The 15,951-nt window shown below is 34.7% G+C and overlaps 1 protein-coding gene across 4 annotated transcripts in view; it reads left to right on the top strand.

The window, feature by feature from the left end:
• Nucleotides 1-15,951, top strand: part of BRD1 (bromodomain containing 1) — a 63,356-nt gene that overhangs the window by 5,998 nt on the left and 41,407 nt on the right. For all 4 annotated transcript variants that reach the window (XR_012629145.1, XM_074870065.1, XM_074870063.1 and 1 more), the window contains exon 3: nucleotides 12,465-12,621. Coding sequence is in view for 3 of the 4 variants with exons in the window: in XM_074870065.1 (XP_074726166.1) it covers nucleotides 12,465-12,621 (157 nt within the window). In the remaining variant the exon portion in view is untranslated. The remainder of the gene's footprint in view (nucleotides 1-12,464; nucleotides 12,622-15,951) is intronic.

The raw sequence follows: 15,951 nt of genomic DNA, 5'->3' as shown, positions 1-15,951 counted from the left end.
CTTTACTTAGTTACCTGTTTCATTTTAAACCAATGCTTCTAGATGCCAACTTGAAGTTTATGAGCATTTCTTAGGTGCTTTCCTTCAAGGCCATTTTCAGAGGATTAATGTAAATTATGTACATTCTGCTTTTGTGAAATGGCATTAAAAATGCAGGAACTTCCGCAGAGAAATTAGTAAGTGGTCAAGTGGTCTGTCTTGTCCTCAGAAACTTCTTTTTTGTCAGACCAAATCATGTTGTGTGTTCAGCTGTTGCCATCCACTGTACTTTTGAGAATTAACCACCGAATTCAGAATAGCATATGTAGTTGACCTTCATATTTAAAAAAAAAAAAACCAAACATCCAAGTGCAAGGTTAACTGTATTCATAATTTGGGAATCTGAACTTCTTGTCCTAATTTTAAGAGCCCAAAAATGAAAATTACCTTTATTTATATAAGATTTGAATCTTGTTAATCTTATCTAAATTAAATATAAACTTGTATTGTAAAATCTATTTAAGTAGTACAAAAAAAGCCCCTCCAGGAATTATTTTCCTTGTGGGGCAGAGTAACTTTTCAGGAGGTTTTTCCTAAATTTGCATTTTTCCTTTTGCAAATGCGATAGTGTTTATCAAGGCTTGGATGAATTTGGTACCTTGCAGACGTTTTTTAGACAAGTTAGCAAGTAAGTGATGGTAAGTTAGCTGGCTAATGCATTCTTAGCAATGGAACCTGAAATCAATGTCCTTCTGTTCAATGATGCTATCAAATATCTGTCCTATAACTTTAGTAAAACGTTTGTTTGTCACGTGCATTAATTCATTTTTGTTAAAAGAGTTTTAATTATAATCTTTGCTTATAAATTTATACTTGTAAGAAGTTCTATTTAAACTGATTTTTATATTACTGTGTCTTTTGCAGTTCTTGAAGGAACTTTTGTTATGTGAGTGCAAGTATAAAGCATGAACACCAGAACTGAAATTGCGCTTTACATGTAGTGTGCCGTATTTTTGTATTTTAACAGTGGTGATCGGGGGCCTGGCAGATGGCTCTAGATCTGGTGAGGCTAGTGAAGTGATGCATCAGAAAGCAGGGATGTTTCAAGTGATGTTTTCATAAGGAATAACAGAGTTGGAGCAAATGAAGATTTTTAGTATCTTTCAGGAGTTCAAAAAACTCGTCATGAACTTCAGTTATCTTAGCTGTATCTTAATCTAAAAGAACAGTAGCATCTCTTCTCAGATTTCTTTCAGTTAATCTGAGTTATGCAATTCAACAGTGGAAATTTTTTTTTTTTTCTGGGATTTGAGTAATGACAAAGTTCTGTGGTAAAAAGATAGTTTTGTCTTTGCTGAACATTTGAGACAAAATATACTGGGCTGAGAAATGAAAAATTGGACTATTGGGACTGAAGCCAGGTTTATAGAGTATTTGTTTTGTTTCTATCAATATGTTTGTTTACCCCTTGATTTAAATTATTACTGATTTAAGAACCAGTGGTTCAGAAACCTTCACGAAACAGGCTCCACTTCCATGTGCAGGTTCATTGGACTGTGACAGGACTCTGAATGCTCAGGCAGTGAGGGCTCTTAAAATAATACAAGTAAACCATGCTGAGACCCAAGTCTCAGGTAGTAGACAATTAAGGCTGGTTAAATTAATCTAAATAAATACATGTTTTGAGACTGCAGTCCTTTCCCATAATAAGTTTTGTAATGTAAGTAGCTACTTATTGACTGACTTTGACAAACAGCCTTTAGCTCCTTTGTGATGTTTACAAACATCAGATTGATTGCACTGTTCTCTGTTATGATGTGCTTGGTAAAATAGCATTTTTGTTTAGTGATGCACTGCAGAAGAGCTTAAGTTGACAGTAAGCAACTAATACTGTTATTTAAACAGGTACTGTTGTCAGTGGAAGTGGGGAGTTCATATAAAAGAATTTGGCTTTGTCTTAATTAGGACAATCCTGATTGGTGGTGTGGTGTTTTGTTTAAAACAAAGTAAGAAATAACATGAACTAAGTGAGAGTTGAGGATTAGAATCTATGTTCTCAGTTGTGCCTTTTCTCTAATCTGTTCTTTAATGAGCTTTTTTTTTTCCCCTGAAGCTGAAGCATGATTTGCCTTTCCAGAGATCTCGAGGAAGAGCAATTAAGCTATTTAAATTATCAGAGAAGAAATATGTGCTCAGTGTTTAAACACTAGTGATTTTTTTCCTAAAGAATTTAAAACGCACATGTTTTCAACATCTCTGAGAATCGAGGCACATGTGGAATTGTTTGGTTGGTTTATTTTCTTAATCATTAATAGCTATACTATATAGCATATAGTTAGCATATAGCTGCTTCTTCAGAGTCAGTAGCTGGAGAAGTACAGAAACATGAAGATTATAGTGAGGAAGAAAATATTTGGTGGATGTAGCCCCTGAGCGCACCTGACAAAGCTTTAGAAAAACCATCTTGCCATTTATGTTAGTTTGAGGTGGAAGGATTGTATGCTGTTTCCTTACCTGGATAGTGAGGATATGGGAAAAACTGGGCGTTTTAATAACGCCATTTGTAAGAATTCTGTTTTCTGAAACACCAACCAGGATATGTTAAAAAGACTGGTGTAGAACAACATACTTCATAATTTCTACACAACTTCTGTAGCTCATGAATTTCTGTATCAGTTTATCTGTAGGTCAGGTTTCTACGCTACTGCCTTGAATGATTTTGAGCGCTGTACACTTTTCAGTTACCAGACTTTCTTACACAGATGTCATACTCTAAGCTTTTTGCTGTTAAATTACATAGATAGTATAATTATGTAGGTCATTTGTAATCTAGTTATATGGCTTCGCAGACAATCATCTGTGAACTGCTGATTTAAGAGTGTAAGATCACAAGTCTTTAACCATTGATAATAGGAGATGCATGCTTCCTTTCCCGTGTGTCTTTTTTTTTTTTTTTTAATGCTGAGCATCTATCCATCCTGTTGCCTAGGTATTTTAGAAAGTCTGTGCTTAAGTATTGACTTCCAAAGGTGCAATAGGTCATGTTAGAGCCTTAAGGTGGCTTCGGTTTTCAGTCCTGTCAGTGCTGATTTAGGGATGATTTGACAATCTTTATCTAGCTTCTTGTCTATGTTAGTTATGTTGTACTGGCTCTGTGCTCTATTTCTTGCAATTTTTTTTTTCTTTTTCCCCTGTTGCTTCTCATCCTTGTCCTTCATAACAACTGCCTTATCCAGGGAGTAGGATGAATACACAAAGGAGAAGAGTTGCAGTGTTAGCTGTGAAAACTATCTGGTTTCTCTTATTTTTCAGCACTTGATTCTTTAGTACAAATAACATTGTTTTGGTGTAGTCTCTTGATAATGTGTGTCAAAAGAGACATTTAAAATTAATTTGCTTGATGAAAAGCAAAGTGAGTGTCAATATTCATGTTCTTAAAAAATGTTGTGAAATTAGGATATTATGGCTATATACCTGGGGGAAAATTGAATGTGGTATAAAATGTTTAATCTTCAATATTTTCAAAATATACACTGAGATAAAGTATAATCAGCTTTATTAAAATACCATTCATGCAAGTATTGCTCTTATTAAGTGGAAGCAGATATTTTAAAGTATATAAATCCTTGCTTTCATCTTTGGTTTAGGTTTCTATGTAGTATATTTGTAGTGTCTGAAATTAAGAAAGCATTTGAAATGTAATACTTGTGCAGAGAGAAAAAAAAAAGCAAAAAAAAAAGCCTCACTTTCATAATAAGTAGGAACGAGGTGTTATTCTTGTTTTCCATGTTGTATGCATCAGTTGTGTTGTATCATTATTGAAAGAGAATTAAAAGATCCTTATGAAAAGATGTAAGCAGTGGGCAGACAACTGAGAGCAAAAATAACTGATGCTCTTAAAAAAATATTTTCAGCTGTCTTTAGAAATCAACATTTATGTGCTGCACATTAACTGATTTTCCTGTGTTGACCTTTGCTTTTATTAGAAAGCATATTGCTTCTGGTAGTAAAACTGGATTTCTGTTACCGTATGTCTCAGGGCAGAACCAGTATTTCCTTTGGTTTTATAATTTATCCAAATGAACTATCTTGAACTTTCTTACCATATAATTAAATGTAGTCTTGTTATCTTGACACAGGAATCTTGATTGTGCCTAAGATGAAGTATGGATTAGAAAAATAAATGAACAGAAAGCGATGAAATACAATATAAGTGGAAAGGAACACTTACAAGGCCTTTGAGACACTGTTAGTCTGCATTCACAGATGATGCTTCTTAATCTTCTTAATCATGCTTCATGTACCTTGTGGGTTTCTTTTGGGGGATTTGTTTTAATGTTTTTACGATACTGGCATTTTTTTAATACCTTCAGAAAGGTTTTAAGTGGGGGAAAGAATAACAAATGCTGCTTAAAATTCGACACAAAAAAGCTGTTGAGAAATAATACTAGAGCCAGTGTTGGAGGAAAAAAAAAAAAAAAGGAAAGCTGAATAAATCCAGACTAATGTCTGTTAGCTGTTTGTCCTTGAATATACATGTATGTATACTTTCACAAAATCGTGTGGAAACACTTATTTTAATTACAGGAGAGCATGGTGTAGACATGCCTTATGGCTGTACCTAATAATTAGATGATGGAATCACCTAGGTAGGAAGGGGATGCTAGCAGTCATCGTCCACTGTTTCTTGTGATATTGATTGACTTTGAAACCCTTCTGATACGTATGGAAACTACAGCTGATGTCATCCTGACCTCTTTGCTTAAATATAAAAATAATTTTGCCTGAAGCAAGAAAAGAACTACTACGGTGTTTGCCTCAGTGGTGTTAAGAAAAAATAAATTAAGGTAACATTAGAGCTTTATTTTCAAGCTAGTTCATCTTGACTCTGGTTGGCTTATTAAATAAGAATTAATGTGTTTGAGAAAACATTACTTATTTAATAAGTTGTAAAAGTGGATCTTGATTCTGAGTAAAAATAATGGGGAAGATATTTGTGTATCTGGTATTAAAAGCCACATGTTGGTTGATGTCTGAGGGCTGATTTTCCCCGTCCCCCAAACTAAAAATCTAGAGAATGGAAGTGCTGTGTCATATTTAAATATACCCTTTTTACAAAATGGATATAGGAATATGCTGTACATGTAATTTTGTTGGGTTTTGTTGTTTGGTTTTTTCTGTCTTCTGTTTATTTTTCAGGTACAGGGCAAAGAAGCTTAAAGCAGAAATTAATGTGTTAGATATTTCTGCAAGGTGCATAATTAGTATTCTGTGCATTCTCTGAGGGTTTCAGTCCACAGTGATTATATATGTGATAATGCAGTTTTGAAGGTCAAAATTAATGTGTTTTTATTTTTCAGTACTTCTGAGTTTTACCAGTTACGTGAACTTCCATTAGATTTTTTTGGTGGCAGTTAGAGTGTTGCATCTCGTAAGTGCCATACACAAACATGATTTCCAGAACTCATTGTCTGAAGAACAGTCTCCTTTCATTTTTTTTATTCAATGGTCAAGTTAGAGTGCATAAAAATTAGTAGATAAATACTGAGATTTCTTTTTATTACAGATAAAAAGGCAAATTTTGATTAATACTTTATTTTCTGCTGATGTGAATTCAGCCTTTTGAGATTAGATTTCAATATCGTGTGGTATGGTTATGACTACTACAAAAAAAGAAGCACAGAACATTATTGTGAATAATTTTGAGGAAAAGTTATGATTAGGTATTATGTTTTGGAAGTGACAGAAGTAAATCTATGCATCTGATTTTTCTGAGAAGACTTAAGGAGGTGTTTCAGTATGACAGGGTGAGGGATTTATTACTGGTTTGGTTTTTTTCCTTATCCAAAGGTTTGGAAGATCACAAGCTTAATTGTTAGAAGAGGGAAAAAGTAACCTATTATAATTAATGGAGAATTGACTGAAATAACATAGGATTTTCTTAAGTTCAGTGTGCTACTTTCCTGTCCAAGAAAAATTTCTACTTGAGCAAACAGCTTGTAAAAAATAGATGCCTGATTTCACAGTCATGTGAAGCAAGAAAAAGTGCTTCCTACATGTTCAGTCAAAATCAAACACTACTTAAATATCGGTAAATGTAGAATAAAGAATAGGAACCTGGAGAGACTTTCAGGCTTCAGAAGATGTATCAGTAGGTAAAATATATATTGTTGGACTCTCAACCTAGCAGAGAAAGGCAAATTCAGTAGCTAGAATTTTAAAACATACAGACACAAAGGAGTAACTGTGAAGATGATTAATCACTGCGTTAGACTAGTGAGGGAAGTGGTTCGGTAACGGGACATTCCCGTTTCTTCAGATCTTCAGTACAAAATCTGGAAAGCAGTTACAATTAGGAAGGTGTGTATTTGTCACCTGGGGATTCTGCAGACTTGTGTTGCACAGAAGTTTAAATGAAATAATTGTCAGTCTTTTCAGGATTTGATGTGTACCCTGTTGGGTACGTAGCTGACTTCTGCTAGTTACAAAAGAAACCTTATCCTTATCCTTTTTCAAAAGGAAATAAAGACATGCAAATGGACTCCAATTTTTACATGTGTTGCCTTTAAGCTGATCAAAAGAGTTTGGGGTGTTTTTAGTTAAGAAATCGTATAGTAATTTGAATTTTTTATTGAGGGAAGAGATGACAAATACAGACACAGCAACAAAACTGTCTCCACTGTTCTGTGGTTTGTTTTTTTTTTTTTTTTAAAAGGTATGTTGAAAGGCAAGCCTTCCAAACACTGTTTGATAAGCAGCTGCTGCCAGAGGTTCTCTGTGGGACAAGTAGGGTTTTGTCTGTCCAAACAGGCTTTTTCATCTTCGAAAGCTGAAGTTTTTGGACACGGAGCTAGGAGCAGTAGTTGACACGGCCCCAGAATTAATTCCAGTTCCCAAAATAGACACTCCCATAGCTTTTTATTCTGTTTTTCTGCTAATTCTCTTCCAGTTAGTGTTATTGGAGTTACTATAATTGTAGGTAATTTTTGTGTCTTTCCTGCTTCCTGTGAGTCTTGGTATGTTCTGTGGAACTTTGCTGAGCAAGGCTTGAAAATTCAAATGTTCTTGAAACTCAGTTTACTTTGTTACAATTCGTTCAATTTGGAGTTTTTGTGTTTTGTTCTGACAGATTTTAGAAACATATCTTCAATCTTCGTGTTGGAAAATAGAGGTATTTTATTTGCCCAGTAAAGTGAAACATCATTTGATTGTTTATGGGTATTATCATAGGTCAAGAGAAACTGCTATTTTAGTGATATGAAATAAACTTTTACAGAGTGTAATTTAGTTTTGCTAATCTTTTGCACGTGCCTTTAATACCACTATGTTGGATAAAGAAAGGTGCAAAATAACAAGTCGATGAAACTGGAGGCTCAGGACAAGTATAGTAATTAAAATACTAGGTTTAGTTCATATTTAAAAATTGATTTTTTTTTTTGTTGTTGTTGGCATTTGATCTTACTTAATCTTACAGATTTTCCTTCTGCCTGAGTTACTATAGTAATACTGGCAAAATGACATATTTGCTTAAGGTAATTTTCTCTCCAGTTTATATTTAAAAAACTTGAGAATGGAGGGATGCTGTAGAAGTCTTCACATGTTGTAAACAAACAAATAAAAGCATGTATGGTCTGTGGAGCAGTTAGTGATGATTAATAGAAAAGTGGCTGGTTATCTCTTACTGGCTTTCTTACGTTAAACTGCCACATAGTTAGTCACCAAAAATAGTTTTCACTTTTTCTTGTAACCGGTTGCTGTAGTTGCTGCAGTGACATGCAACTGAAACTGGGAGAGGAAGGCAGTCATGAGTCGGAAGAAGGAAACTGTGAGATTGCTAATATGACAAGAGCACATCTTTTACATTGACAAAAGCTATTTTATGCATTTATCTAAAAGATGAGGAAGCAGAGGACTGAGTAACACTCAGCTTTCTTTGAATGCTTTCACCAGTGCATTAAGAGTATCACCCTTTGCAGGGTAGATTATCCATCAACCGTCTCCATGTGAGGAGGGAGCTAGTGTAGAGCAGCTGATAAATTACAGTTTCTCAACAAAGCTATTGTATATTAACTTTCATTTTAAATTAAATTATTTGAGTCTGTCTTACTGTTTCAAAACAAACCAGTTTCCTCATCCTTCTTTTGCTTTTGTAAATGCAGCATATTTTTAATGCCATAATTTACACTGCGGCCTGAACTGTGTTTTCAGGCTGATAACTGCAGGTGCTGTTTGAAAGATTCAGTTGAAAAGGGACCTTTCCCTTTTTAAAGACAAGCAGCAAATTGTATGATACCTCCGTATCACGTTTGTAGTGCATGTCACAGTGTTTTACAGTTGGATACAAGTGGGGCTGGGGAAGGGAAGTAGCACTGGCTTTCTCAGTTGCCTGTGGCACAAATAAAACCGTTTTGAAAAATGTTTTGACATCTGTGTAGTCTTGGAATGTAGCCCAAAAAAAAAAGGAGAAAATGAGGGAGTATGACTTGCAGTGCAAAAATATTGAAAGGCTGCAGTGGTCATCAGCTTGAAACGTGATGCTGCTTTTATGGGACCAGTTAGATAACAGCAGCTACTGAATTTTGTGGGAACACAGGCACGTTTTTAAGAATTTTCAAATTCTTTGAATGTACTTTAAATAACTGATAAGTTGAGGGAAAAACAACATACTGTGGGCCACACTGAGCTGTTCTTAAGGCCTCAGAACAGTGGCTCAGGCTGCAGCATTAAAGTAAGAACTGTTCTGCTCTGGGTTTAACTTAACTCTGTTAATTGTTTAAATGTTTTGAGAGGAAAGTGTTTAGCATTTAACATGGTCCATTTCAGGATGTTCCTTGGGAATTTTGTCTTAATCAATTCTCTGTTCCGTGTGAAACCTGGACAGCAAGAACATTTGTCTCCCTGCTTGCTTTTTGTAGTCGCTATAATGGCTTTTTTTTCCCTGACGTGTCTAAAGTCAGTTGTCATATAGAGGAGACTGTAACTCGGGTAGTATCTTCCAGATGTATGTACCTACATTCTCTTTGTGAACTGTCTTCAACAGTAGTCTTGCACTTATTTGTCAATCTTAACAGAGATATAACAAATTAAGTAATGAGATTGCTTATTGCAATGAGATTGGCCTATTTTTTTTTTGAAGAGGAAGCACAGGTTCAATTGATAGACTTGTGTTTAATGTGCATTCCAAATACCTGATTTCTTTTTCTCCCAGTACCTGCTATGCTTGATTTGACAGTAGAAAATAAAACAATACAGAAAGCTGTTCTTTCCTGATGTTCTTACACTTGGAAAAAGTTCTAGGGTAGACAGATACCTTGGCAAAAAAAGCCTTTGCTGAGGTGTTTTATGTAGTTCTGGGAGGTGACCTAAGTTCTGTAAGCCTTGCCTCTGCGTGGGGGATTTGTCAGTGTAGTGTAGCAGTTAATCCTGTCTTGTGCAAGTCAGATCCTGGATTGCAAAACTATAAAGCCTTCAAACAGCACTCCCTTACCTGCCTCAAATATATATATATATATATATATATATTTTTATATATATATATATATTTATATATATATATATTTTTTTACTCTTCAATAATTTTTTTTAAAATTACATCTTTCTGTTTAAAAAAAAAAAGTAAGTAGAATGTGCAGCAAACTCCTTTAAGATCTCAAAGAATTTCAAAATTCTAGTTTGAAAATTTAGTTTCAACACCTATAAATTTAGTTCAGGCTCAGGCAGCAGAAAGGAACTTGTTCAAGACTGATCATACCTAAGCGCTTATTTCATGCTTGTGTTCAGCTTCACTGCAGCTAATGTATCTTTGAGGGAAAACCTCTTTCCCAATACGGTAGCACTATCAAGGGTGGGAGCTTCAAAATCAACACCCGGTCTGTGCTAATTCTAGGGATCTACAGCAGTGGACGAATCGTGTTTTATTTCTCCAAAGCATTTGTATTGTCTGTCAAAATTCAGAGCTGTTTGGACAGTAAAAGTCTACCTGAGAGTATCTGACTAAGCAAAAAGATGATCAAAGATCTCTGCTATAGCTAGTGGGTTCTTAGGGTCTAACAGCAGATATAAAATCGTCGTTATATCAGTAAGATCATAGTGTAGAGGCTCTGTAGATATCGGCCATGTGAAGAGCCTCTGACCTTTATATTTTGAGAAATTAAGGGGTGATTGGTGAAACATATTACCACTACCAAAGTCTGGTATCTAAGTGAAATACGAACAACCAGTGTTTGGTTTTATTTGGAGGGAAGGCAGACAGGAGTAGATTCCTGTCCCTTGTTAGGTAGTTTCTTCACTCCCAATTACCTTCTGTTTATTTGTATTTTGAAAGTTGGAGAATATCCTCTGTGAACATCTTTCCTAGGCTTGTTCTAGCACTTTACTATTACAATTATCTAGTAGTAGAATGGTTTGTTATGTGAATTGGCAAATGTACTTAAAACCATAATTAAAGGTGTTTGCTTAGTCTTGCCACATCTGATGGGCATGAAGCCAAGGCGTCTTTCTTCATGTTAAGTTATGATCTTTATAAGTAGGTATATATTTGACTGCTTTTTTTGACTCAGTTCAGTAGGTTTTCCTGTTTCCAAGAGGGACATGTGAAAGTAACTGTTTGATTTTGATTGCATTCTATAATTAACTATAATTCTGTTGTTTTTGACGTTTGGTCACATCAAGGTTTGTTCAGCATTGGATAAATTTTTGTGGAGCCTGCCTCTGCCCTTCAGTGAAAGACTTATAGGACAGTCCTAAGTCCATCTGCAGACTTTCTAAGCTTTAGGTTAAGCTAAAATTTTTCAAAAATGCTTAACTGGCTTAGTTATTAATTGAAAAACAATGTCATTGAAGAACTGGAGGACACAATGGCACTGGATTTTGAAGAAAACCTGTGTTTGCTCTGCCTTTACCCTGTGATGGCAGAAAGCTCTAAGCACTGCCAATGTAGCACCAGGTAGACCTATTGTGCCTTACCTTCTATGCATCCAAGAAAAAACAACCAGGGATAGATAACCTTTGGTGTACTCAGGGTAGACTCACTTATATGGCTGTCTGAAAAATATCATTCAAGTTTCCCAGCTATTCTTAAAAATAATTTTACCCAAGGTTTATTTATAGCTTTACATTTTGTTCAGGTATTTAATTACTTTTATCACTTACTCAAACTGCTTTATTCCTAATATTAAAAGGGAAGAAGTAGAAAAATACTCATATGTGTAATTTGTGTTTTTATTTAAACACCTCATGGTAGTGCTGTACAAGTCAGACACTTCTTGAATTTAATTTTGCCTATTTTGATATTAGATTTTATTGGAGAATCTCTGATAAACTTAGTACTATTCACTGTAGAGTTTTGCTATGGGCAGTAATATACTGAGTGAAGAATTAATAGATTTCTGTTCATTAATACATATAATACTCTGTCTTATATCCTTCTTAGGGAAATCCTTTTCTAGCTCCAGCTCACCCCTGTCCCCAAACTAATGAACAGTTCCCCTAACAGTACAGGTGATTGGTGTCTTGGGGCATCTTGTGTTAATTTTGCAAGGGCTGCCACCAGTGAGAAACCCCTGCAATATCTTACAAAGGCAAAATCTTTTCATTCTATGACCATTAACTTTTTTTGACATTTTTTGCTGTGATTTCAGGATACTGTAGGCACAGAGGGCTGACGATCTATTTCAGATAAACTTTTTGAATGTAAATTTTAAGAGTTAGGTGTTATGTGTGAGACCTGGACATATTAACATGTCATTATTTAAAAAATAGGAGTCAAGGTTGCTGCATGTGATGTTCGTATAGCACTTACAGTATTTCTAAACAGAATATATGTAAACAGTATTTGCATCTTAAACAAGTTTGGAGAAAATACTGTTTATTTAATCAAAGTATTTTGCTTCATTGTTTGTATCCTCTCTTGCATCTTCTCCGTGTAGATATTTTCATCGTATGCTTGGGGTAAAATAAGTGTTCTTCTGTTTTGCAATTTTTTTGTTACATTTACCAAAATTAACATTAGTAGATGAGCAATGCAAGTTTTTTGTTGCATGTTTTCATGTTAAAAGTTTGAAAATATATTGCCTTTAAAATAAAATAATTTTGTGTGAAGATGGCAACAAATGATCTGAAAACTTCTGTAGGGATTTAAAGCTTCTTTATTTCTGATTTTATTTTGAAATGCACATAAAGCTTTATTCTCAGCCCTAATCTGGGATTGCTCTTGAGATAATGGTCATGAAAAAATTGATACCCTTTAGCTTTATAAAGTATCTTAATGTATTTGGTAGAAACTGCGGTGTCAAGCAGATGTATTTGTAATCTACTGCTCAGAAATAATTTTAGCGAAAGGGATATCATTGAAAGAAATAAAGAATATGACAATCACTGCTGTTGTTACGTTATACGTTCATATATATATGATGTTTATCTTCCGTAGACCAATATGTTTTATGCTTTGCTGTGAAAAATACAATATCAGTTTTTCCATATTTTAGATTAAATAAGATTATGAATCAGGTGGCCATTCAGCGGAAGAAGCAGTTTGTTGAACGAGTGCACAGTTACTGGTTGCTTAAAAGACTGTCTAGGAATGGTGTTCCTCTGTTGAGAAGGCTGCAGTCCAGTTTACAGTCACAAAGAAACACACAACAGGTATGTGACACACTTTTTACTTATAAGATGAAATCAGAAAAATCTCTATTTTACAGAATAAAACATTAACAAGGAAACATAGCACAGAGTAAAAACTTTCTCTTATTCAGGACTGAGTAAATTCTTTACCTTTTTCTTAAGTAATATGACCTATATTGGAAATTGGGCATTATCTAATCCTTTTTAATTTGTGAGATACGAAAAAAAAAAATGTGTGGGTTTTTATTTTGTTTTGCTGAAATGTTTCACAAAAACACTGTCACCAAAACTATTCTAATACCTCTGTTCGTTGACTAGGATTGCAGTTTTTTGGAACTCATTCCTCAATGTGCTATAAGTTAGTAAGATAAAAAATACATTTTCTCTTAAATTAATCAAAACACGTAAAGCAAATGTCGTCTTTGACACTTATGACTGAGAAAACTAGAAATTTTTACAGAGGAAAGGTTAGACAGTTTACAGTTTTCAAATTCAGGTCCTTATTGTCCACCTTGTTCAGTAGTAACAGAACAAAGAGCAAGCTGTTGATGAAATTCAAAGACCTGTTTCAACTTTCAGTTTCACTTTTGAGGTAGTTAAGTGGGATTGTAGACAAGCATAAGTTTATGCTAATATTTTGTTCAAGTAAAACTCATCCTAGCTAAAATGTGTCTAAGTTGGTTAAAGTTGTACACATTTACCAGTCAGAATTGCTGAAAAACAAAAAGTCACTCCAGATACGTATCAGATTCAGAAAGCAATGCTCCTTCTGCTTCCCAGTTTTGTAATATGAACAGCTCTTCAGTGACAGTAGAAGTTTTGGCAGGTCTTTTACTGTTTTGGTTTCAAGTCACTGGGTATCTTCGAAAATAATTAAAACTACTTTTCTGAATTCTGTGTATGGATCCATGTGTGTAGACCTTGAAATGCTGTAAAGCATCATTCTTACTGCATCGCAGTTACCTTTTTTAATTGAACTGAAAAAGTAGTTGGCTGTGTTCTTTCCATTCTCCAGGTGTTTCCAGTGGAATTGTTCCTGTAAAATAGGCTCTAGAACTTAAGAATGCATTTTATAATCTTTTACTTGCATTAAATTGTGAAATTTTTTTCCCTTTAAAGCTTAACTATTATTTTTGTTTGGATTGCATTACTATTTGCTTATTAAGCCATTACTGATGTAGTCATAAAAATACCATGGTCAACACTGCTTCCTAATGATTTGATCTGTCATTTTTGTGTGTGTTTGTTTTCTTAGCTTTTCATGAAAAAACTAATTAATAATTCCCAGAACAAGTGAGGTTGGAAGGGACCTCTGGAGCTCATCTGGTCCAACCTCACTGCGCAAGCAGGGCCACTTAAACCAGGTTGTCCCCCAGGACCATGTCCAGACAGCTTTTGAATATCTCCAAGGGTGGAGACTCCAGAACTTCCCCGGGCAACCTGTGCCAGTGCTCAGTCACCCTCACAGTGGTTTTAAAAAAAAAAAAAAAAAAAAAAAAAAGTAGTTTTCTGATCTTCAGAGGGGCCCTCCTGTTTTTCACTTTGTGCCCATTGCCTCTTGTTCTGTCTCTGGGCACCACTGAAAGGAGCTTGTCTCAACCTTCTTTACACCCTCCCTTCAGGTATATTTATAAATTTGAGATCCACGCCCCCAGCCTTTTCCAGGCTAAGCAGTCCTAGCTCTCTCAGCCTTTCCTCATAGCTGAGATGCTCAAATTCCTTTTACATGGAATTTAGGTGGATTCTGAATATAAATTGGTCACTTGTTTATGTTTCTTTCATTGCTTCTATATTACTACATTTTAATCCTATTTTTTGGGTTGTAACTTCTCTAAAATATTCTGTATTCTACTTTTAATCTCTGCTTAATCTTTTAATTCTGTAAGAGAAGTTTCCATTCTGAAGAGTGGTACCTTGCAGTTACCTAGTAATAGCTGAAATTAAGTTATTCAGATAGTCGAATTTTTTTTTTTTTTTTAAATGAGCTTGAGTCCTTAAAAATAATAAAATGAAGCACAGAAGTTCGGGGCTCATGTAGCAGTGTAGACCTAGACTACAGTTAGTGTCTGAAAAAATAATACTTGCTAGTTGGTAGTTGGGAAGTACTTTTCCTACTGAGATGGCATGATGAGACTGCAACATTTCTAAATGTATAGATAGTAACTACCAACGTAAAAGGTTTCTTATAATTGATGTTTCATTATAATAAAATAAGCCTTAGATAGGAGCTGTTTAAAATCCCTTTGCCCATTTGCGCTCCTGTACAAACACTGCATCTTTCTTTTCCTTTCTAATTTCTGAACTATGTACTATTATTCAGTAAGAAAATAATGAAAACATTTTCTACATTAATTGGAAACTATTTATATTGGTTTATTAAAAATTGGAGCACTTCTGAGACTTAATACCAATTATAAGTTTTTAAGAATAAACTTTGTCTCTTGAAAAGAAAAAGCTAGTTTCAAGCAAAGCAAAATTAAATGATTCTCGTGGCGAAAAATGTGTAGGTGATGCTTTTCAGTGAGCAGCAAGTGTCCTGTGTATGACATTGTGTCTTCTCCATAGCATCTTCTGTATGTATTTATAATACCTATTAAAGTAGTCATAATTGCAAAGCATTTGAAGCATTAGTCATCTTCGTTACTCCAACTATAACCCAAACCATAATGAAGACTTCAATAAACAGCTGTGGCATAGCTATTGTGAGAACGCCTCAAAATTTTTGAGATACAGATGATTATTTTGTTCATTTTGGTCTAGATGGGAAAATTCTTTTTTCCTTTTATGTGAGAAGTCAGAATGTCAAGAAACTTGAAGAGCTTTTCAGTCAATCAGAGAAACATGAACACCGATGTAATACAGGTTCAGAGGACTTTTTTTTAAATGATTAAACTGAAATGTTAAGATGAGGAACCAAACCCCTGAAAATGGTTTCAAGGTGCCTAGTAGAATGTGATTTTCATCCCTATCTAATGTTTGTTTAATAGAACAAATTTGGTGGGGGGGGAAGTGTTCATGAGTTAGAATTACTTCCTAATGAACATGTTTCAGAGCTCAGTTATGATATGCTTTTGAAGGTGATGTTATATCAGCAAACAGTTCTAAACCAGGCAAGAAGATTTTGGCTTGTATACTACCTCACCATCTGCAGGGACAAGGAACCTCTCTGAAAGAATGGTTTATACTATCACTCCTCTTTCCACCTAGAAATTCAGGATAGGTATTGGAAAGGCTCTATTATTTTAGTTTTTTTCTGAACTTAATGCCTGAATAAAAATAAGACATGAAATGTAAGGTAGTAGCTTGTTGCTGCTGTAGTGAGGTTGGTTTAAAACTGCTGTTCAGAGAAAC

Source organism: Strix uralensis, chromosome 5 (genome assembly GCF_047716275.1).
Source record: "Strix uralensis isolate ZFMK-TIS-50842 chromosome 5, bStrUra1, whole genome shotgun sequence".
Taxonomy (NCBI): Eukaryota; Metazoa; Chordata; class Aves; order Strigiformes; family Strigidae; genus Strix; species Strix uralensis.
This window is presented reverse-complemented; position numbering and strand designations above follow the sequence as displayed.